Source organism: Carcharhinus amblyrhynchos, chromosome 6 (assembly GCF_965287045.1).
Source record: "Carcharhinus amblyrhynchos chromosome 6, sCarAmb.v2.hapA, whole genome shotgun sequence".
Classification (NCBI taxonomy): domain Eukaryota; kingdom Metazoa; phylum Chordata; class Chondrichthyes; order Carcharhiniformes; family Carcharhinidae; genus Carcharhinus; species Carcharhinus amblyrhynchos.
In genome coordinates this window covers 99,246,071-99,269,230 of record NC_137329.1, presented here as the reverse complement: position 1 = coordinate 99,269,230, position 23,160 = coordinate 99,246,071, and the positions used below count along the sequence as shown (strand labels likewise).

Sequence of the window (23,160 nt, the reverse complement as noted above, 5' to 3'; positions counted from 1 at the left end):
GCCTCTCCTCATAGCTCAATCCCCTCAACTCCGGTATCAGCCTAGTAAACCTCCTCTGCACTCCCTCCAGGGCCAAAATATCCTTGTGCAGGTGCGGCGCCCAAAACTGCACACAGTACTCCAGCTGCGGCCTCACCAATGCCCTATACAGCTGCAGCAAGACCTCCCTACTTTTATATTCAATCCCCCTCGCTATGAAGGCCAGCATCCCATTTGCCTTCCTGACCACCTGCTGCACCTGCAAGCTGGGTTTTTGCGACTCATGCACAAGGACCCCGAGGTCCCTCTGCACCGTCGCCTGCTGCAGTTTTTCGCCAAGGCAAGTCTTTACTTCCCATTCCAAACTGCCCTTGAGAAGGCGATGGTGAACTGCCGCCTTGAGCAACTACAGCCCTTGTGGTGTAGGTGCACCCACAGTGCTGATAGTGGTGGAGTTCTAGGATTTGGAACCAATGACTGTAATGGAATAGCGATATATTTCCAAGTCTGGGAGATGTGAGATTTGGCAGAGAAGTTGCAGCCGTTGGTGTTCCCACGCACCTGCTGTCCTGTCCTAGATGATTGAGGTTGAGAGTTTGGAATATGCTGTTGAAGAATCCTTAGCAAGCTGCTGGAGTGTATCTCCTGTACACAATGTAGCCACCCCACACTGGTGGTTGAGGGAGTGAATGTATAAGGTAGTGAATGGATGCCAATGAAGTAGACTGCTATGGCCAAATGGTGTTGAACTACTGGAGTGTTGTTGGAGCTGCTCACATCCAGGCAGAGATGATCATGGCCAACTTTGGTCCAAATGCAGATGCTATCCTCTGGAGTGATCACTGGGCATGTGTGGTTGGGTGCTTTTTGCGGCATTCCCATTCATTGTAAATCCAGTTGCGTCAGGCTTAACTCTGCCCTGATGCCTTTTATGTGGTGAGGATAATAAGGGGTTGGTGAGGGTTAAAGGCAGTGTGTTTTGCAAATTCAGACTTGGGAGCCACAAAGGGATTATATTTCACATGCAGCTACTTTTAAAACCCTCCTTTTCGCTCCACTATTTTAATGACTTGAATTTGTTTGTTCAGGAAACACTTGTAAGTTTCACAATTTGTGTGACTTATTTTGCTTTCATTTTTCTGTCAATTTTCATTCTAAACACACCAAATTCACATGAGTAAAATCAGCTATAAAGGAAAGCTCAAAATTTACATTTTGCAGTTGCAAATTCACAAAAAAAAATGCATCCCTATTGGCTCTGAGTAAAGTTACCGTGTTTAACTGGCATTCTAATTGTAATTAATTCAAACTTAGCATTTAGTTCTGGTGAAGCTATTGAGTGACATTTCCTTTCCCAAAGGAAGCTTTCACAGAAGAGCTTTCATTATAACTCTATTTTGAATAATAACACAATAGTTGTAAACTGAAATTAACTGTTTTATTAGGTCACAGGTTTGAGTAACTACTCCCAAGTAAATGTATTATTTGATTTGACAAAACAAAATTGTCTTTTATCTTTAAATTTCATCAAGTAGGAGAAAGAAGGCTATATATATTGCTTTATATATAGAGAGAAAAATAGATATATTTTATATATATTAGAATCATAGGATCCTACCGTGCAGAAGGAGGCCATTCGGCCCATCAAGTCTGCACCGACCACAATCCACCCAGGCCCTAACCCCATAATCCCCTACATTTACCCCAGCTAGTCCCCCTGATACAAAATGGCAATTTAGCATGGCCAATCCACCAAACACCGAAAACACTGTGGGTGAGATTCTCTGGCCTTCCAGCCACATGTTTCCCACTGATGGCAGGAGGTGACATGTCGTTGGCTAGCAGCAGGATTCTCTGGCTCTGCTGCTGTCAATGGAAATTCCTATTACTATCGCCCCACGTCAGCAGGAAACCCAGGATGTGATAAAACACCTCAACCAATAGATTGATGATAGGGTGTTAACTGAAGAATTAATGTGAGAGGAATCCTAGTTTTTTTTTCTCTCTGGGCAGTTCACTAAAGTAGATAGTGTCTTGATTTAACATTTGATCCAAAATCCAAATGTTGATAAATGAGCTTTAAAATGCCACCAACCAAAATATCTTCTGTTAGGTTGGTCAGTTGGTGTGACTCTCGGCTCTGAGCTGGAAGGTTAAGAAGTCAGACTTGATTCTGAATCTTTTCCCATCTCCACATTTATGACCTCTCCATTATAAGATTAGAAGTATGAATGTTTGATGGATGTTTGCACAATGTTTAGCTTCTTCTCAGATGCTGAAGCAGTCCGTGCCCACTTGCAGCAAGAATCATAGAATCGTAGAAACCCTACAGCGCAGGAAGAGGCCATTTGGCCCTTGTGTCTGCACTGACCACAATCCCACCCAGGCCTTACCCCCATATCCCTACATATTTAGACATTAATCCTTCTAACCTACGCATCTCAAGCCACTAAGGGGCAATTTTTTAGCATGGCCAATCAACCTAACCTGCACATCTTTGGACTATGGGAGGAAACCAGAGCATCCGGACGAAACCCACACAGACACGAGGAGAATGTACAAACTTCACACAGACAATGACCCAAACTGGGAATCGAACCCAGGTCCCTGGAGCTGTGAAGCAGCAGAGCTAACCACGGTGCTACTGTGCCACCTAAAGACGTGGACAACATTCAGGTTTGGGCTAGTAAGTGCCACTCAAGTGCCAGGCAATGACCATCTCCAACAAGAGAGATTCTAGCCATCTCCCTTTGACATTCAATGGCATTGCCATCACTGGATTTCCCACTATCAATATCCTGGGCATTACATTGTCCAGAAATTGGACCGTCTAACTATATAAACACTGTGGCTACAAAGCAGGTCACAAGCTGGGAAACTTGCAGTGAACAGCTCAGCACTGGACACCCCAGTACCTAGTCACTGTCTTAAGACACAAGTCAGAAGTGTGGTGGAATATCTCCACTTGGCTGGATGAGTGCAGCTCCAGTGAGGCTAGAAAATCAACACCATCCAGAACAATGCAGCCCACTTGATTGGCATCCCATCCACCATTTAAACATTCACTTCCTCCACTGACACACAATGAAGCAGTGTGTACCAACTGCAAGATATATTCTTGCAACTCATCAAAGACTGCTTCACCAGCACATTCCAAACCTGCAACCTCTACTATCTAGAAGGACATGGACAGCAGATACGTGGAAACACCACCTCCAAGCCACTTACCATCTTGACTTGGAACTGTACCACTGTTCCTTCTCTGTTACTGGGTCAAATTCCTGGAACTCTCTCTCTCTCTCTCTAACAGTACTGTGGGTGTAATTACACCCAGTGGACTGCAGTGGTCCAAGAAAGTGGGTTAGCACTGCCTTCACAAGGGCAGTTAGGGATGGACAATAAATGATGCCCTCACCGGTGTTGTCCACATACTGTGAAATAATTTTTAAAAATCGGGCATTACAGTGCTGTCTGATTTCTCATTTTCTACTGTCTGCAAACTTCAGCTCATCTAAAAGATCTCCTGCCTGTATCCAATCATGCTGCAAGTCCTGCTAACCCATCATCTCTATCCTTGCTGACCTACATTGGCCCTCATCAGTTAGAAACTTTCCTCCAACCAGGTATTGGAAGGACTGATACCATTTTCTTGTCCCTGCACCACAAACTCCACTCCGCTCTCTGAACCAGAACTTTCAGTCTTGGTGACCCTGAGATGTGCTTTCAACCATGTATTCGCTGAATCAAAAGAACCACCTCCTTCCAACTCTGCAAATTCACCCATCTTCTAATCTGCCTCGTCTCATCTGATGCTGAAACTCTCAGACATGCCTTTAGTACTTCTGAATGTGACTGTTCGAATCTTCTAGTTGGCCTCCTATTTCCAACTCTATATAAAAACTCTGCTAACCCATTCGCCATTATTCCAATGCTTTTTGAGCTAACTTGAGACCTGGTCTAATAATGCCTTGATCTCATCCCTGTTTTCAAATCTTTCCATGACATCCTCACCCTCACCCCTCAGCTCCACTGGCTCCATAACCCACCTCTGGGCCCAGCCTGTTGAGCATCTTTTACTTTAATTGCTGCACGCTTGTTAACTCTCTCAGCCTGAGGATCTGAATTTCCCTCCCTAAACAGGGGCCTGGAGTGCAAGGGAAAGAAACTCTTACTACAGTTGTTTTGATGAGACCCCACCAGGACTTCTGTGCACTGCTTTGGTCCCCACACCAAAAGATGAGCAAACATGGCCTGATCGAAGTGCAGCAAAAGTTCATTAGAATGTTTTGGAGTGGGGGGCGTGGGGTGCAGGGTGTTGGAGGAGGAGGAGGTTGCTCTGTGGTGGGACATTGAGTGTGTTGGGCTTAAATTGTCTGGAGTTATTTCATTGACACTTGAAAGATCCTTTGCATCTTAATGGGTGGATATGAGAAGTTATTTCTCTTACTGAGACTTTGTCTCAGAATAAGTGATCAAACATTTAAGACTGCTGAGTTGATTAACTTCAAGGCTGAGATAGATTTTTGAACTCTCGAGGAATTGAGGAATTTGGAGGTTGGTTGGAAAATTGAATTGAGGTTAAAGGTCAATCAAGTTCTTATTGAATAGCAGAATAGGTTCAAAATGTCATACGACCTACTGTTGCCTTTATTCACTTTATTCTTAAGCCTCCTTGCTTATCTAACTCATACTCTTCATTTATGAAACTCCTCAAGACTTTGACTAACTGTACTAATATCACCAAGTGGCTCAGTGTAAAATATTTTATTTGGTAACTGTTGTGTGAAGCACTTTGCTACATTTTACTATGTTTAAAGCACTACGTGAATGAAGGCTATTGCTCCCATTCTCATGTTTAAGTCCTCTCTAGCGTTTGGAAAGGTATCCCATTTTGCAACCATCTGCACTTTAACCAAATTCTCCACTACTTCAATTCTGGACACTTTGTGTATCCATTCCACCCCATCATTGCTGGCCACGTATTCTGGAATTTTCGCCATCTCCACTTTTTCCTAAAATTCCATTTTCTTGATGAGCTTTTTGTCACTTCTCCTAATGCCTCCTCCTACCACACATTGTCTGTTTTTCCACTCTAAAGCATCTTGCAAACTTTGGTTGTTGAAGATGTTGCACAAAAACAACTTGCTGAACGTATCAGCCAGTTACAGAAGGAATATACATTGCTGAAATGATTGTACTCTGGATGAGAAACTAAACGGAGGTTTTATTGGGTGGGAATGAAAGATCCCATGGCAATTATTGAAGAAGGGCATGAGACTCCAAACCAGTTTTCTCACTCACGTTTTTCCCTCACTCACATCAACAAAAACCAATTTGCTGTTCATTTCAATTGTGAATCTTACTTGCTGTGTGATTGGCGATGTGTACATAACAGTGAACACAATGCATTTTTAAAATTAACCTATCATTAGTAATCCCCTTTTGGTTATCCTGAGAATCATAGAATCCCTACAGTGCAGAAGCAGGCCATTTGGCCCATCAAGTCTGCACCGACTCTCCATAAGATCATCTGACCCAGGCCCTATCCCCATAACTCTGTCCATCTTTGGATGCTTAGGGGCAATTTTACATAGTTGATCAATCTAACCTGCACATCTTTTGGACCATCTTTGGACTGTCTGAGGGAACCGAGTCCATTACCCAAACTAGTCTTCCATCCACCCTCCCCACTGCCTCAGAAAAGCAGCCAGCATAATCAAGGACCCCACACACCCCAGGCATACTCTCTTCCAGCTTCTTCCGTCAGGAAAAAGATACAAAATTCTGACATCGCTCACCAACCAACTCGAGAGCAGTTTCTTTCCTACTGCCATCAGGCTTTTGAATGGGCCAGCCATATATTAAGCCCATCTTTCTCTACACCCTTGCTATGAATGTAACGCTATACTCTGTACCCTCTCCTTCTCCCCAGTGTACTCTTTGAACGGTACGTTTTGCCTGTATAGAGCAAGAAATAATACTTTTCACTGTGTCCCAATATATGTGACAATAATAAATCAAAAGAACTCCACGCAGACACACGGCAAACGTGCACACTCCATACTGACAATCGTCCAAGGCCGGATTTGAACCCAGGTTCCTGGTGCAGTGAGACAGCAGTGCTAACCACTCTGCCACGCGTGCTCGGAGTTTTCCATTAGCTCAAAAATTGCCTTTTGCCTCGCGCATGACAACTGTGACAGAATTGCATTTTAGGCATTGTGTACAGTCTTCTGACTTAATTTCCATGAGTCATTCAGGCATGCGCCAAAGTAGGTAGTACAATTTTATCACCAACTCTCCTTCCCCAAATGACTGCTTTAATGTTATTTTGTCAGAAAACTAAGTTTAACCTAAATGATTTCACTCGGCTCATGTTAATTGGAAAATTCTTGTGTAAAACTTATCTACAGGCGACCTCATTTTCCTCAAAGGAAGTAATTGCTTCTCCATCTGTGTCATGTTTCCAACCCGTAGAGAGCCAAACATTGAATTTTACTGCAGAAGCTCCAGTGAAACCTATTTTTAACTGTGTGTTATGATTCTTCAGGGAGCTTAGTTTTATCTATACTTTTTATTAATCTGGCCATGGGAGAAAGGGATAATCATGGATCAGTTAGAAATCTGGGCAACAATCTATTTATTTAACAGTTGGAATAGAAATGTTGCTTATGTATCGTTCAGTCACCCCCTGAGTAATCTGGTACAATTGTTGAAATTTTGTGGGCTTTCTCTAACAGATACTTTTGGCTTTAGTTTTTCAGATTTCTCCCCAGTGGGCAGGCAATGCTTCCCTCCATGCAAGAAAACTTGCCAACTATTATAGATTTCTGTAGCTACTTATCTTGTCTTCATGGAATCTCCCTTATCATTGGAAGGAAGCAGGGAACACAACATTAGACCTTACTTTAAGCTTTTAGATAACACCAGTACAGTGGCACATTGGCTGGCACTGTTGGCTCAGAGAGCCAGAGACCAGAGTTCGATCCCTAGCAGGGGTGACTGTCTGTATGGAATTTGCATGTCTTCCCTGTGTCTGCATGGGTTTCTTCCAGGTGCTCCCATTTCCTCCCACAATCCAAAAATGTGCAGGTTAGGTTGATTGGCCATGTTAAATTGATTAGTTTCAGGGGCATTCGCAGGATAAAATATGTGGGGTTACGGGAGTAGGGTGGGATTGTTGTCGGTGCAGGCTTGATGGGCCGAATGGCTTCCTTCTGTCCTGTAGAGATTCTAAGAATGTAACAAGACATCACAAGACTCTTAACAAGAGCGTGATCAAACACAATGTGACACTGAACCACATGAGGAGACATTGGGACAAATGACCAAAAGCTTGGTTAAAGAGAGAGTTTGAGGAGTCTTTTAAAACAGTAGAAAGAGATGGAGAGATTTAGGCAGGGAATTCCAGAGCTCAAGGTTAAGGCAACGTTTTTAAAAATTCATTTATGGGATTTGGGCATCGCTAGCTGGCCAGCATTTATTGCCCATCCCTAGTTGCCCTTGAGAAGGTGTTGGTGAGCTGCCTTCCTGAGTCACTGCATGTCCCTGAGGTGTAAGTACACCCACAGTGCTGTTAGGGAGGGCATTCCAGATATTTGACCCAACAACAGTGAAGGAACAGTGATATATTTATAGGTCAGGATGATGAGTGACCTGGAGGCAAACCTCCTGGTGGTGTGTTCCCATGTTTTTTCAGCTCTTGCCCTTCAAGTTGGTGACTGTTGTGGATTTGGAAGGTGCTGCCTGAAGAATCTTGGTGAGTTCATGGCAGTGTAAATGGTACACATTGCTGCCAATGTCTGTCGGTGTTGAGGGATCAAATGTTTGTGGAAGGGGTAGCAATCAAGCAGGCTGCTTTGTCCTGCATGGTGTTGAGTCTCTCGAGTGTTGTTGGAGCTGCACTCATCCAGGCAAGCGGAGAGTATTCCATCACACTCCTGACTTGTGCCTTGTAGATGGTGGGTGGGTTTCAGGGAGTCAGGAGGTGAGTTAGGCACTGCAGGATTCCTAGCCTTTGACTTACTCTTTAGCCACAGTATTCATATGGCTAGTTCACTTCAGTTTCTGGTCAATGGTAGCCTCCAGGATGTAGGTAATGGGGGATTCAGTAATGGTAATGCCATTGAATTTCAAAGATATAACTGTCAATGGTGGAGTGCTAAATTGTCAAACAGTTGTATTAAACAGTAGTAGAACAAATTCCAAGTGACATAAAAAATCCATATATTTTCTTTCTGGTTGTAATGTTTTACTAGCTTCTCGCATACTAAAAAAGTTTATAATCCGTGCTAAACTGTACATAATTTTCATATGTATTTCTGTTTCTCACCAACTAGGAAGTTCTTAGTTCAGCCGCCCATTATGCACCCATCCAATGTTTCCTTTCCACTTTTTTTCACGTAGCAGGCAGGAAATGTTCTGAATCTATTCTTGACTGTGCTGACATTTTCACATCTGTTTTGGGGTTAAAAAGAAGTGAGCTGTTTCATTTTGTTCCATGGGTATTTAAGGTAGGGTGTAATTGTTTCAGCGGAGGAGGGCTTGAGCCATGCAAACATTGGGTCAACACCCAACATGTTCTCATCTTTGGGCAATCTCCCCAATAGTAGGTGATTACTGGCAATCTATCTGGCAGTGATGAGTCACCAACCTGCATTATTAAGTGCCAATCTGTCGGCTGATTGGATCTTCACTGGAATCTCCCCAGGCGCAGACAGGCCAGCCACTAAGAGCTAAGCCTAGCAGGTAGTGGGGGTGACTTCCCTTACTGTTAACCTGGGCAGACTGTGGGGAAGTCATGTACCTGCCCTCCCTCAGGAGGAGCTTCAGCCATCTGCGGACCTCAGTTGCAGTCACCAACAGTCTGTTCAGGGATTTTCCCCCAACACAGGCATGGCCTGGCAGCTGTGGACATCGCTTGTGTTAAATTGATCAACGCTCTAGAAAGCACCTCAAGAAGGAGACACCTGTGCATTTCCTGCTCCTACAGTGGTCACCTCTTAGTGGGGTTGCTGTCCTTCCAAGGTAGATGCCTAAGGAATCTGCTTAATTAGCTGCCTCCAGAAAGATCTCCCAAGCAGGCAGGTTGTAGCCACGAAGGAGCTGGAAATAATCCAAACTCACAGTCATATTCTCAGGCTACATGTTTCCTCCCCTAAGGAGCCAACTCCTTAGCTGGGGTTCCCAAAACTTCCAATACAAAGTGTTCCTCAACAAGATAGTATATTTAAACTGAAAAGAAAATCCGTTTTGTGGTCAGATGGATTTCTGTCTTCACATTTTCTCTTTCCTACAGGGCTCCTGTTTCAGAAATTGAGCATCAGGTGCTAACCCAGTCACACTAGTGACTAGGAGATTCATTAACTGAGTTCAGGATGTAAATGATATCCAAAGATGTGCAAGTTAGAATCATAGAATCCCTACAGTGCAAAAAGAGGTCATTTGGCCCATTGAGCCTGCACTGACAACAATCCCACCCAGGCCCTATCCCTGTAAACCCATATATTTACTCTGTTAATCCCCCTGACACTAATGGACAATTTAGTATGGCCAATCCATTTAACCCAAAAATCTTTGGACTGTGGACGGAAACAGGAGCACCCGGAGGAAACCCATGCAGACACAGGGAGAATGTGCAAACTCCACACAGGCAGTCACCCAAGTCAGGAATCGAACCCGGGTTTCTGGCGCTATGAGGCAGCAATGCTAATCACTGTGCCACTTTGCTGCCCTATAGATTAGCCATGTTAAATTTCCCCTCAGTATCCCTAGATGTCTAGGTTAGATGGATTAGCCATGGGAAATGTGTGGATTTACAGGGAAAAGGTGGGCAATAGGACTGAGACCTAGTTCAGATACTCTATGATGTGGAGACCTATCAAGGAGATGATGCAGACTCAATGGACTGAATGGCCTCTGCACTGTAGGGATTCTATAATTCTATTAATCATGGCCAACATAAGCTGTCAAAATACATTGAAAAGTTCAGTAGTCAGTCAGCCCTTACTAAGTTTTTGTTGATTACAATGCCTCTTGATTGACGAGCAGAATGATCCTGAGACATCAATGGAGATACTCATTGAATGGCCTCATTATTTCAATAGTTACTAACTGGCTGAAGGCCTCCTTCACAGACTGATAACATTTTAAAAAATGGCTGTGCCCTGCTACAGTCGTGGTTTTTCAGTGTTTAACTCTTTATTGTGAAGCTGAACTGGCCTGAAGATAATTGATGCACACAAACAAAGATGTTTATTCATTCATTTCATCCTGAGGTAACACATTCCACCACTAGAGGGCAGCAGGCTCTTGTTATCACAACAGCTGCGTAGGTGGTTTTACATCAATACAGAATTGGGGCATACTTAGTGTGTGGGAGTGCATTGAAACCACTTCTCCCTTTGATAATGCTATCCTTACATTGCTGCGTTGTAACAAAGGGAATTAAACATTCAGAGAAGGCATGTTATTTTCAAAGCTTAATGGGTAAATAAGCTGCATCTTGTGATGGATGGTTAGCAGGAAGGTATAGGGGCTGTTCACAGAGTCAGTGATTTCACTGGAGACTGCAACAATGCAGCTGCAGTGCACTTCAGCACTCCAAGTTTGGGAATGTGAAGAATCAGCGGGGATCTGACTCCTGATTGCAGTCAAGCAAGTCCTAATAGAAAATTGTCAAGTGAGGAGAGTGATAGGTGAAGTGGGGATTGTTTTTCAGAATACATCCGGGACTGCTCCCTGGATTGGTCTGTTTCCCATTCCACCAGAAAAGCAGCATTCCATCATTTAGTTCCAGGAATTGAAGTGAAGTAAGAAATTGATGCGATGCAGTTAATGAAAAGTCACTGAAGGGTGCAGATGAATAGAGTCGCGGGGATTCAAATGCAAGTCGAAGGCCAGTGGAAATTTGGGGTTTCAGTAGTAGGAGCATAGAGTACAAGGACGAAGTGGTGATTATGAATTTATACATGGCTTCGGGTTTTTGTCACAATTAAAATACTGTGTGTAGTTTTGGACACACTGTTATAGAAAGTACATTCAAGCCTTTGAGAGCATTCAGCGTAGATTGATTGGGAATCTGCAGGCTCAAAGAGAGCCTTGAAATCCTAGGACTATTTCCACTGGATCACAGAAGGCTAAAGGCAGACGTGATGGTGGTCGATAATGTTCGCAAGAGTTTTAATTGGAGTGAGTAATGAAATACTGTTTTCCTCCAGAAAACATTGATACATCTATTTAAAACATAGTGAGGAGAGGGGATAAGGGAAATTTCTGCAGCCAGCTATTTCAATATGAAATACTTTATCATGTGGAATGGTCAGACCAAGGGATTGGCTTTATTGCAGGGAAAATCAGATAATATTTGAATCAGACCAGAGAAGACACGGCTGTAAGAGCACAGTGCAGTGATTTGGGTTGTTCCCAGGCAACGTGGAACAACTGCCCTCCAACTTTGCTATAAACCTGTATGCTTCTCGACAATGGAATATCTTACTGATGCACACACTAAGAATATCCTCTTTTAAAGGGATGTCAAGGACTCTCTTGCTGGATCTGGAGCTGTTGCCTAGGTTATTGTGTAGAATCATACAACGCACAGAATCCATTCAGATCACAAGACTGTGCCAAGCTCTCAGTGATCTATCAGTCCCGCTCCCCTGTTCTTTGCCCATAGTCCTACACATCTTTCCTTTCCCTATGTTGCAGCATTTAGGCAACACTGGGCTGGAAGATGCAATGCTCGCCCTCTGTTTTATTTACATACAGTCTATCACAATCACTCTTCAGTCTCATAAATGGAATGCTTCCAGTTGCATGAAGAAACCAAACAGCTTTAAGGTTGACATCCTGGGGGAAGCATTTAATTTTACCCCTCCACCACTCCTTCCCAGATCGCAGTCCCACCGTGAACTGCCAAGCGCAATCCTAGATCTTCACCACCAGGATGAGAGAGAGAAAACTGGAAGGAAAATTCTCCCAGTAATATCTCAACCACATCTTAACCTCACCTGGGAGCAGGCCAACTGCCTGCCTCTCAGCCATTGTTGATGCGTGGTTCAGAGCAGTCCAGGTATATCCAGTTTGAAAATAAAGGGCTTAGCCAACAGAAAAGAAACATTTACAGAAAGCCCTGACTTTTAATGAAAGCCTTAATAAAGTGTATCTCTTAAAATTGAATATTTTGTCTTGTTTACTCAGGTGACATCAGAAATGACTTGTATGTAACACTGGAGAGAGGGGAGTATGAGAAAGGAGGCAAGAGCGTGGCCAGGAATGTGGATGTTACCATGTATGTGTTAGATAGCGAGGGGATGATTCTGAAGGTAAATAAATTTTTTTTTGCACATACTTTAGTATTGATAGTTTTGAACACTTTCAGTGCAAGATTTGACCAGGAAAGTCCTGCCTCAAATGTCTGCATTGTGGGGAGGAAAAATGTGTGTCAAGGTTGACAAGTACATTGGCACCACTGTGCATTGTGCCATAATTTCCTACACGTTGGCTTCCTGTTCTCCGTGTCCAGCGAATAATCTGAATGTAGAAAGCAAGGAAGAAATGAGAACGTTAAACAGGAGTAGGTCATTGAGCCCCTCGAGCCTATTCAGCCTTTCAATTAGTCATGTCTGTACCATAATTCCATTGACCCACCTTGATTCCCTTACCCTTAGTAACCTTGTCAAGCCACAGTTTATCATTCTCACTTTTGAAATTTTCTATTGGCCTAGTTCAACAGTGTTTTTGAGAATGTTCCAGACAGTGCTATCTAACATCAGCCTTATTGGTCTGACTCAAGCTTTAAGGTTGTGCCCCGTTATTCTGGATTCTTCCCACCCATGGAAATACTTTCTCTCCGTTGTGTCAGTTCCTTTTATCATCATTATCTCAATTAGATCAACCCTTAACCTTTCTTGAGGAAATTCAAACCTAGTCTGTGTAAACTATCCCCATAATTCAACCCTTTTAGTTCAAGTATCATTATAGTGAATCGATGCCACATTTCCATAAGACCTTACTGAGGCCTGGTGCCTTAGATTCATTGCAGTTTCAGTCATCCAGTTGTCTAACCAGAGCTCTGTACAACTGTGACATAACTTTACCCCTTTGTATCAGCCCTCTTGAGATAAAAGGCAACATTCCACCAGCCATTCCCATTATTTTTTGTGGCTGTCCATTAATGCTCAGTAATCTCTGACATTGGACCACTAGATCTCCCTGCCTATCCACAGTTCCTAGTAGTTCACTAAACATCTCTAATGATTTCCACCCCAAGTAAGTGAGGAAATTGTTGATGTGTTTATCATGATCTTCCAACACACTCTCGGTTCAGGAATTGTCTACCTAAATTGGAAAACTGCCAAGGGCACCCCACAATTTAAAGATAGAAGAGAGTGATGCTCGAGGAAATTATAGGCTTATTCGTCTGGTGTGTTCTGATCTAACTTCCTTGGGCCCAAATTTCATTTTGCAAATTGAACATCTAAACATTGCAACTTCTTCTATCCATTTGCACTTCTTGCTGTGCCACCTATGTTGTCAATAAAGCCCTAGATATACAACTGTCTATTTCTTCTCCCAAGTATTCTATAACTCCAATGAAAAGTTGTGCCTCTAAGACTAATCCTTGGGGACAGCACAAGTCACATCCTGTCATTAAGGAAGCACCCATTGTCTTTACTTTGTCTCCTACATCGTAACTAATTCCCTACCACGACAGTTAGTTGCTTCCAGATCCATGTGCTCTCACTTTCCTGAATGGTCACTCTTGTGAAACTTTGTTGAATGTTTTTTGGAACTCCATATAAATAAAATGCATAGACAATTCCTTTCATACCACATAATTGACCTCCTCCAAAAACTCAGCAAGGATTGTTAGACATTACTTATGCTTTCTGATCAACCCCTATCTTCCCAAATGTTGAGCCACTATGTCCCTAATGACAGCTTCTGCTGCCCACAACTGATGTCAGATGAATAAGCCTGTGGATCATCTCTCTCGCCTATCTTTAAACCATGGGGTACCATTAAGCAGTGTTCTAATCTTAGGGGGCCAATTTCTGAACCAAAAAAGTTCTGAAATGATCAACAGACCAACAATTTTGTCACTACTTTTAATACATTGCAGTGAAAATCATTAGATCCTGGTGATTTGTCTATCCTTAATAAAGCATTTCTCCATCACCATGTTTTTACATGTATTGAATCTGGTTTGCCCCGGATTTACATTTAATTTTCTTTGTATTGCTGGTATTTTATCCTTTCCCTCTTTTAGGAAGACCAGGAGAAAGTAGCTATTTATTAAGTTTCCCAGTTGTGCTGTCATCTGCATCTGTGATTAAAGGGGCCATCCTTTTTATTATACTATGTTTTTAAAAGCCTTTATTGTTTTCTTTGCTATTTCTCACAAGCATTTTCTTGCATTTCCTCATATTCTTAGTACTTTCTTTGTATGCTTTTGTTGTTCTTCATATCTGTCTTAGCCCATGGGGATCAATACTCTTGTTTGCCTTCATATAATCCTTAAATTTTAGGCTTTTTCACACTTTACTTGTTGACCAATTTTGTTTAACTTCAAAGGAAGAGTTCTAGCCCTTCAGGAGAATGGACATGTCTTGTATCCTGCCAAATACATTATTGAAAGCCTGTTCAATAGCTCTGCCTTGTCTATTGTTGTCAATTCGTGCCTCATTCCTACAATATCAGCCTTGTCTAATTATGAAACTTTGGTTCACAAGTCACCCTTTTGCCTCTCTAAATTATCTTTCGAGCTGTTATGTTTGCTGTTAGCTCGGTGTTCCTTTTACTGTTAGAGTACTGACTAATTGAGGTTTGTTACTTATTCAATCTGTAATGGAGGTTCCGTTCTCTCAAGCTATTGCCCCATCTCCAATTTTTTTTTTTAATAATGTATATATTTCTCAACAAGTCTTCCATTTAGATTGTGCATTTTTGTGATGGATGTGTTCTTTGTTGTAAAATTCTCCTTAACGTAAAAAGGTTAACAACAAATAGCCACTAATAAAATTTGAAGAATTTTTCTATTTCATTAAGGTATCAGGAGAATATATTTATTTCATGTCTGTCAGATCAGATACTTTCTCCAGTCAGTTTCCTATCATTTATGCCTGTTTTATACCCTGAATTCTGTTACGGTTTATTAGATTCTGTTCTGATTTGTGCAAAAGGATATCGAGGCATCATAATTGCTTGACCTTCAACACTGTTTTCCTTCCTCTTACAGGACTGCATTTCACTGGGATCTGGAGAAACCCCAGTGAGTGAGCATCACTCCTTTGTGCTTTATCACAACAATAGTCCCAGATGGGCCGAGCTACTGAAGCTTCCTATTCCTGTGGATAAATTTAGGGGTGCACACGTCCGCCTGGAATTCAGGCACTGTTCCAGTAAGCATCACCGACTTACACACTGAAAACTCTATGTGAATAACTGAATACTACCATCCTGTGTGAACTGCAAGTGCAGATCTTTTTAAAAAGGGGTTGTCAGATGTAATGTCGCCAGCCTACTGAGGAATTATTTCAAACTGTGTTATGATTTTATTATAGATCTCAGCACATGTTCATTTTTATCCCCTGTCTCAGATGCGTAGCAAAAATCACAGCTTCTGGCACGTAGACCCCTTTTCCAGTTATTGTCAAAATATTGCAGTGCACCTATTAAAACGTGGAAGTGATTAATATTTGACGGAAGATTGTTTTGTATTTCTGTTAATGGTTTGAGCTTGATAATAAAAAATAAAGTTCCAACAGAAATCAGAGTATGACCAGGTTCATGAACATGGTCACATTACACAGGATGTTGCCTGTTACGGAGGGCATTAGCTGTGAGGAGAGGTTGGATAAACTTGTTTTGTTCTCATGGAACAATGGAGGTTTAGGGGCAACCTGGTAGAAGTCTACATGATTATGAGGGGCCTGAACAGAGTGGATAGTCAGAAGCTTTTTTCCAGGGTGGAAGAATCAATTACTAGGGGGCATAGGTTTAAAGTGTGAGGGGCAAGGTTTAAAGGAGATGCACGAGGTAAGTTTTTTTTTTACACAAAGGGTGGTGAGTGCCTGGAACTTGCAGGCGGGGGAGGTAGTGGAAGCAGATATGATAGTGACTTTTAAGGGGCATCTTGACAAATACATGAATAGGATGAGAATAGGAGGATATGGTCCCCAGAAGGGTAGGGAGTTTTAATTCAGTCAGGCAGCATAGTCGGTGCAGGTTTAGAGGGCCGAAGGGCCCGTTCCCGTGCTGTAATTTTCTTTGTTCTTTAACACCTAAATGAATAAATGTAGAAAAATGCTTGCACGGATAGCAAGCTCTGAAATGCAAACATGATGGGCCAATAGGCTTATTTTGGGTTAATTCTCAAAAGCAAATAAGATTTAACAATCTAAATTGTTTTCAGATAGGCCCATTTCTTTAAAATGAAAAGCTGCAGACAAAAGGTCACTTTGCTTATGTGCCTTCCTAGAAATCTCCTCGACATTAAGGCCGGTGAAGGCTAAATGACCACTGCTCGCGAATTATAGGCAAAAACATGAAGCTTTTTTTAGATGCTAAATCTATGTGCAACTCTTTCCCTGCCTGCATTGCCATGGCCTTTCTTTTGAATTAAGTAATGACTACATTGAATCCATGTGTGTGTGTGTGTGTGTGTGGTGCTGATTCCACATCTCATTTACATAGTGTTTTTGGGAGGAGGAGCAATCTGCTTGGCACTGAGGAGAGAAATTCAAAATCTATTTCAAGAATACCTCATTTTTTTTTGAACTCTCCGAATTTAAATTAGAGCTGCATCCTATGATCTCGAGTGTGCTGATTTCATAAAGAAAACTAGAGCTTTAAGTGAATCGTGCAGCTGGCAACAGCTTCGATCACAAATAGGTGATGTTCCTCTCCCTGCCAAGTGGAAACAAAATGGTTGACAGTTTATTTATATCTTCATATATATATAAAAAAAAATAGATCATTAGTGCGTTTTGTTGTAAGGTGTTGTATGTGGTTTGGTAGGTCTGACCAAAGGGTTCTGAGTCTCATGTATTTCAACAGTAAGTGTTTATTAACAACTAGTAATTAATAACTAATAACATATTTTATTTTTAAATACATACACCACACAGAGTATAAGGTCTAAGTGAGGAGCTGTTTCCACGCTGTCTTTACGCAGATCTCTGTCCAGTCCAAGACTGCCCTCTAGACTCGGGTCATGTGTTCCTTTACATCATTATGTGGGCAATCCCAGTCCCAGGTTAACCCTTGCTATGCCAGACCTTTTAACGACACCTCATTGAAACATAGAACATTACAGCACAATACAGGCCCTTCAGCCCTCAATGTTGTGCCGAGCGATGTCCATTCCCAAGGTCAAGCCATCCCTCCCTATAATTCTGGAGTGCTCCATGTGCCTATCCAATAACCGCTTGAAAGTTCCACATAAGAACATAAGAAATAGGAGCAGGAGTAGGCCATCTAGCCCTTTGAGCCTGCCCCGCCATTCAATAAGATCATGGCTGATCTGAAGTGGATCAGTTCCACTTCCCCGCTTTCTCCCCATAACCCTTAATTCCCTTGTCTGTCAAAAACCTATCTACCCATGACTTAAATATATTTAGCGAGGTAGCCTCCACCTCTTCAACAGGCAGAGAATTCCAGAGATTCACCACCCTTTGAGTGAAGAAGTTCCTCCTCAACTCCGTTCTAAACTCCGTCCTAAAGTGTCCAACTCCACTATCACAGCAGGCAGTCTATTCCACACCCCAACCACTCTCTGAATGAAGAATCTACCTTGGACATCCCTCCTATATCTCCCACCATGAACCTTATAGTTATGCCCCCTAGTAACAGCTACATCCACCCGAGGAAATAGTCTCTGCACGTCCACTGTATCAATCACTCTCATCATCTTATAAACCTCTATTAAGTCGTCCTCCACTCTAAAGATAAAAACCCCAGCTCCCTCAACCTTTCCTCCCACCCTCTAAACCAGGCAGCATCCTGGTAAATCTCCTCTGCACTCTCTCCAACGCTTCCACATCCTTCTTACAGTCAGATGACCAGAACTGAACACAATATTCCAAACGTGGTCTCACCAACGTCCGATATAGTTGCAACATAACCCCACGGCTCTTAAACTTAAACCCCCTCTTCATAAACGCTAACACACTATAAGCCTTCTTCCCAGCTCTATCCACTTGAGTGGCAACCTTCAGAGTTCTGTCGATATGAACCCCAAGATCTCTCTGTTCCTCCACATTCCTTAGAACCTCCTTCAAATCTTTATCGAACATATTTACAATGGAATCCTGTCAACCCAAACATACTTGTAGTATTTCAACTATCCCTTACCACCACACCACCCCCCCCACCCCCCAAGAAGTCTGTGTTTACAGCTATAGGCAGTCAAGTAGCTTTGTAGTTCTTCCAGATGTTGACTTCACAACAGTTGGAAGAATGGTAGACTCTGGTACTGGGTAAATCTTGATGAATAGGAGATTGTTTTCAATGTGGACTGGCAATTCTGGCATTTGGTCACCATTTTCAATTTCTCTCCAGTGTGGAAGGGTCACCTCGAGAGATGAGGAGGCTCCCTCCTGACTGTACTTTTTTCTTGGATTACTGACAAGGTATAACCATCGCTCTCCATCACCTCTCTGGGCAAATAAAAACCTCCTGTATCGTAGTCCTTATATTCAGGCTTTACCGTCCTTGTGTAAATGTGACAGCTGCCTGGTTTACCTTCTGTTGTAAGCAGAAGCCTGCTCCTGCCTGTCAGATTACTGTCGTGTGTTCTAGATATTTTGGTTATTTTTGGCAGCCAACCTTTGTATTAGTGTTTCTTTGGCAGGATTGGGAGCTTTGTAGGGAGTTTACTGATCATCGGGAGTTCAGATTGGGCTAAGCCGCACTGTAGTTGGGTGAACCTGTAGGTTAACAGGTGTAAGTTGGTTTTACTTCAGCAGAGCTTATATGGTGCGGATCCTTCTTTCAGCCTCACCTTTGGATTGTGGGTATCCTGGAGAACAGGCGCAATGCTGGAAGCCAAAAGTGGTAAATTGGGTGAAGTATTCATTTGCAAATTGTGCACCTCTATCCAACATCATCTGGGTCTGGAATGGCATGTGAGCATCTCCTTCAATGCTGCCACCAGTACTGAAGGAATCAACACGTTCTCTTGGCTGAGGGACATGTTTCTTAAACTTTGCTCTTTTTAAAGATCATGCCCCTGCGATGTTTGTGAACAATTGCTTCATCAGAAGTAGTAATCTGCCACAGTGAGGAAGGATCTGCCAGTGTAAGTGAATAAATCAGTGCCCACCACACCCACAGCCTGGATGGGAACTGTGTGTGACTGTGTGGTTCCTGTTGACCTTGCTTGTATAGCACACACACTTAGCTGTTTGCTATCATGTCCTCAACTGCCCTTAAAAAGCTTGGCCACTGCCCTACAGATTGGGCTTGTGCTCTGCCTTTGGTATTGCCCAAGTGTTCCTGTGATTTGTTCTGATGGATCTCCAGTCAGAATGGCCAGCAGCCCTTTGTATTCGGTGAAGAGTTTTTGCTGTTCGAGCCAAGGCTTCATGGTGCTACCACTCGGTCTCTGCTGTGGCTATCCTTGTTGGCAGATGTGCGCACATTCCTCACCTTGCCTTTATCCCTGGCGGATTTGCTGGAATTTTTCTGTGGGAGTCTCACTGGTTTGGGAATATGATTCCAGCTCCTCAATCAGATTAATATCGTGTTTTGTTTGAAAATTCACTGTGGCCCTGGGAGGTGTGCCATCGTTGTTTGGTTTTTTTTGGTCCTGAAAGTACACCGTGTCGTACATGAACCTCATGAGGTGCAGATGGAATCCCTGGATTCTGGGAGAACATTTTTGCCAGCTCCTTCTGATTCAGCAGTGAGACCAGTGGCTTATGGTTTGTTTCAACGGTGACATTCAGGCCAATAACATAGCCTGAAAACTTTTTGCAAAGCCATGTGACTGTAAGAGTTTTCTTTCGATCACGGCTTACTTTGTCTGTGTGTCAATCCTCTGGATGTGTAATGTACTAGCCGGCCATATCCATCCATTTGCTCCTGAAATTAAGATTGCTCCATGGCCTGTAAACAAAAGATCCACTAATTGGTTTTGGGCAGGGATTCATGTTGGTTGAGAACCACGTGGCTTTTATGCAACCAAATACTTTGCTCCTGGCGTATGCCCCAGCACCATTCCCGATCTTTCAGGAAAAGGTGCCTCATGGGTTCTGTTTCAGATTTGGTAAAAATGTTGGTTTATCATACCCAGGAATGCCTGGAGCTCCAGAATTGAGGATGGGTTTCCAAACTCAGTGATAGCTTTTGTTTTCTGTGGGTCTGCCATGATGCCTTTGTTACTGACAGTGTCCTAGGAACTGAGTAGAGGGCTTGGAGAATTTACTTGGGAATTACTCTGTATCATGGATTGCTCTCATTCCTTTGAGAATGATCTGTGCTGTCAATGGATTGAGGATTGTTTGATAATCCAAGTGGGCTTTTCAAAGGTCAAATGTTCTTTGGCTTTAAGCATGTCTGAGGGTGCATCATCTGCCGCACTGACAACAATTCTGTCTCTGATTAGCTCTGATTTCAGGCCACTGTAATCACAGCCTTCAGCTATACTGTCCAGCTCATTACTGAAGGAATCAACAGGTTCTCTTGGCTGAGGGACGTGTTTCTTAAACTTTGCTCTTTTTAAAGATCATGTTACTGCCCAGAATAAAACGAATCAAATGATTTTGATTTCAAATTGTGCTGAGGATTCATTGATTCCTTGTTGAGCTGTTCTATCATTGGCGTTGGATCTACTGAATGAAGTAGCGTGTTAGCCTCTTTGCTTCTGATCTAGACACAAAGATGGAAGGTGATCATGTATCTAATGAATCTCGTTCTGTTAAGTTTCCATTTTTTCGACTGGCCTGAGCCTTGGGTCAGTCCAGACTCCTTGCCTAAAGTCGATTTCTGATCCATGGTCATTTAAAATTAAAAGTGAATACAGCTTTAAAGGCTGTTAGGAAATCTGAGGTGGCACTGCCATAAGGAGCTCCACAGTGAGGTTTTGTCAATTTCGATGAGCTTCTACAGCTATGATGGACGTGATTTCTGTGTTTTAAAACTTTCATCAGTGTCTCTTGAGTCTTTGCTACCTAATCTAAGCATTTTTGAGTCATGAAACCATTGATTCCCAGCTTTTTCTGAGTCTTTTAACTTCTAATTATTTGTTACTTTATTTAATTTTTTGTTCCCTGTTCGGAGCAAACTCAGCTGTCACTCTGAAGATCAGGTAGTGACTCGACACTTGTGCAGTATGCAATGCGTTTAAAATGACAATTCTGATTGCTGCTGACTTTAAAACTTTTTTAAAACTTATTTTGGTCGAGAACTTAAGCTTTGCAACTTGATCTGCGAGGTTCTCTGACTCTACGCTCTCTGAAGTTGGGCTTTTTTGGGATTCAGCAGAGTCTTATGCTACAGTGTGGAGTTTTATTTCTACCTGCTGTTTCTGATTCAGCTTTGGAGTTTCTCTCTACCAAGCTCCTATGGTGCTTTTCTGCAGGTCAAAATGCGCCTCTTTTAATTTTCCAGTTTTAAATCCCCTCATCAATGTCCATTGAGAGCTCTGGGTTGTTCCAAAAACTGTCACTATGTTGTAAAATGTTGTGTGTAGTTCTCTAGATCTCACAAGAAGGTTCTGAGTCTTGTATAGTTGAACAGTAAGCGTTTATTAACGACTAATAATGATAGAAATATATAGAGCTTAAGGTCTAAACTAGGAGCTGCCTCTGTGCAACATCTGCTCACAACTCCGTCCAGTCCAAGACTGCCCTCTAGACCTGGGTCATGTGCCCCTTTACATGACACTGTGGGTGAAACTATACCAAACGACTCAAGAACAGCTCCTTCCTTGTTGCCATCAGATTTCTGCATGGACCTACCTCGCATCAGGTTGATTTTTCTCTACACCCGAGCTTTGACTGTGACACTACATTTTGTGCCCTTCCCTTTCCTTCTCTACTAACGGGATGCTTTGACAGTATAACATGCAAGAAACAATATTTTTCACTATAATAATACATATGACAATAATAAGTCAAATCAAACCCATTCCATGTTGACTCTTCCCATGGCTTGACCCCCACACTGCACATTAAGTTACTAAATTGGAAATAGTTTCTGCTGTGGATGCACTGGACATCACAATGTAAGTGTGTAAAATGAGGGACTTTCTTTTTCACATGAAAAAGCATTACATTGAAGAGAATAATTCTTGCACGGTTAATTCAGGAAGCAAATAGTAGTTTAGTTGCCATCGTGTTTTGGCAGGAATTAACTTCCTGAATGAAGAATGGTTCCAGTTTTTACTCTGCATTTGTGGCAACTGCTGTTACCCTTAATCCAACACCAAGAAAGTTTGATAAAATTTCCACCACCCCCACTCCTGTGGGTGCCTTTCATATAATTGAGGCCATCAACACAAAACCCTAAGACACCATCTCATTCAGAGAGGAAAACTATATCTAAACCCTGGGGAATAAGATCAGGGGCTAGATAGCACTTTAAACACTAGTACCAATCTCAAGGGGAAAGAACACTGGAATTTTCTAAAGCACAATTTCTGAACCTAAGGCCTCTTGGAACAGTAAGATGTTGAAGTTTTTTCCTTTTTTTGTAACCATTTTCTGAACATACCTAAAATTTGAGACTTTTCTAATTCTAGTTTTGTTTTTATGCCAAGTATGCAGCTTTTAGGTGGCAGATCTTCACAATAACTGTTAGGGTGACATGATAGAATAGTAGTTAGCACTGCTGCCTCACAGCGCCAGGAACTTCAGCTCAATTTTAACCTTAGGTGACTGTCTGTGTGGAGTTTGCATGTTCTCCCCACGTCTGCCTGGGTTTCCTCCGGGTGCGCTGGTTTCCCCACTCAGTCCAAAGATGTGCAGGTTAGATGGATTAGCTATGCTAAATTGGCACTTGGTGTTCCAAGATGTCTGAGTTAGCTGGAGTAGCCATGGTAAATGCGTAGGGTTATAGGAATAGGGTGGAGGGGAGGACCTGGTTTTGGAGAGTCAGTGCAGACTCAATGGGCCAAGTGGCATCTTTCTGCACTGTAGGTATTCTATGATTCTATTAATTCATATTTTGTTCCTA

General features: G+C 42.5%; 1 protein-coding gene across 5 annotated transcripts in view; it reads left to right on the top strand.

Moving 5' to 3' along the window:
* LOC145344156 (dedicator of cytokinesis protein 4-like) overlaps positions 1-23,160 on the top strand; it is a 410,020-nt gene that overhangs the window by 198,549 nt on the left and 188,311 nt on the right. For all 5 annotated transcript variants that reach the window (XM_080191055.1, XM_080191054.1, XM_080191053.1 and 2 more), the window contains exons 14-15: positions 12,181-12,305; positions 15,221-15,383. In XM_080191055.1, the coding sequence (XP_080047181.1) occupies positions 12,181-12,305; positions 15,221-15,383 (288 nt within the window). The remainder of the gene's footprint in view (positions 1-12,180; positions 12,306-15,220; positions 15,384-23,160) is intronic.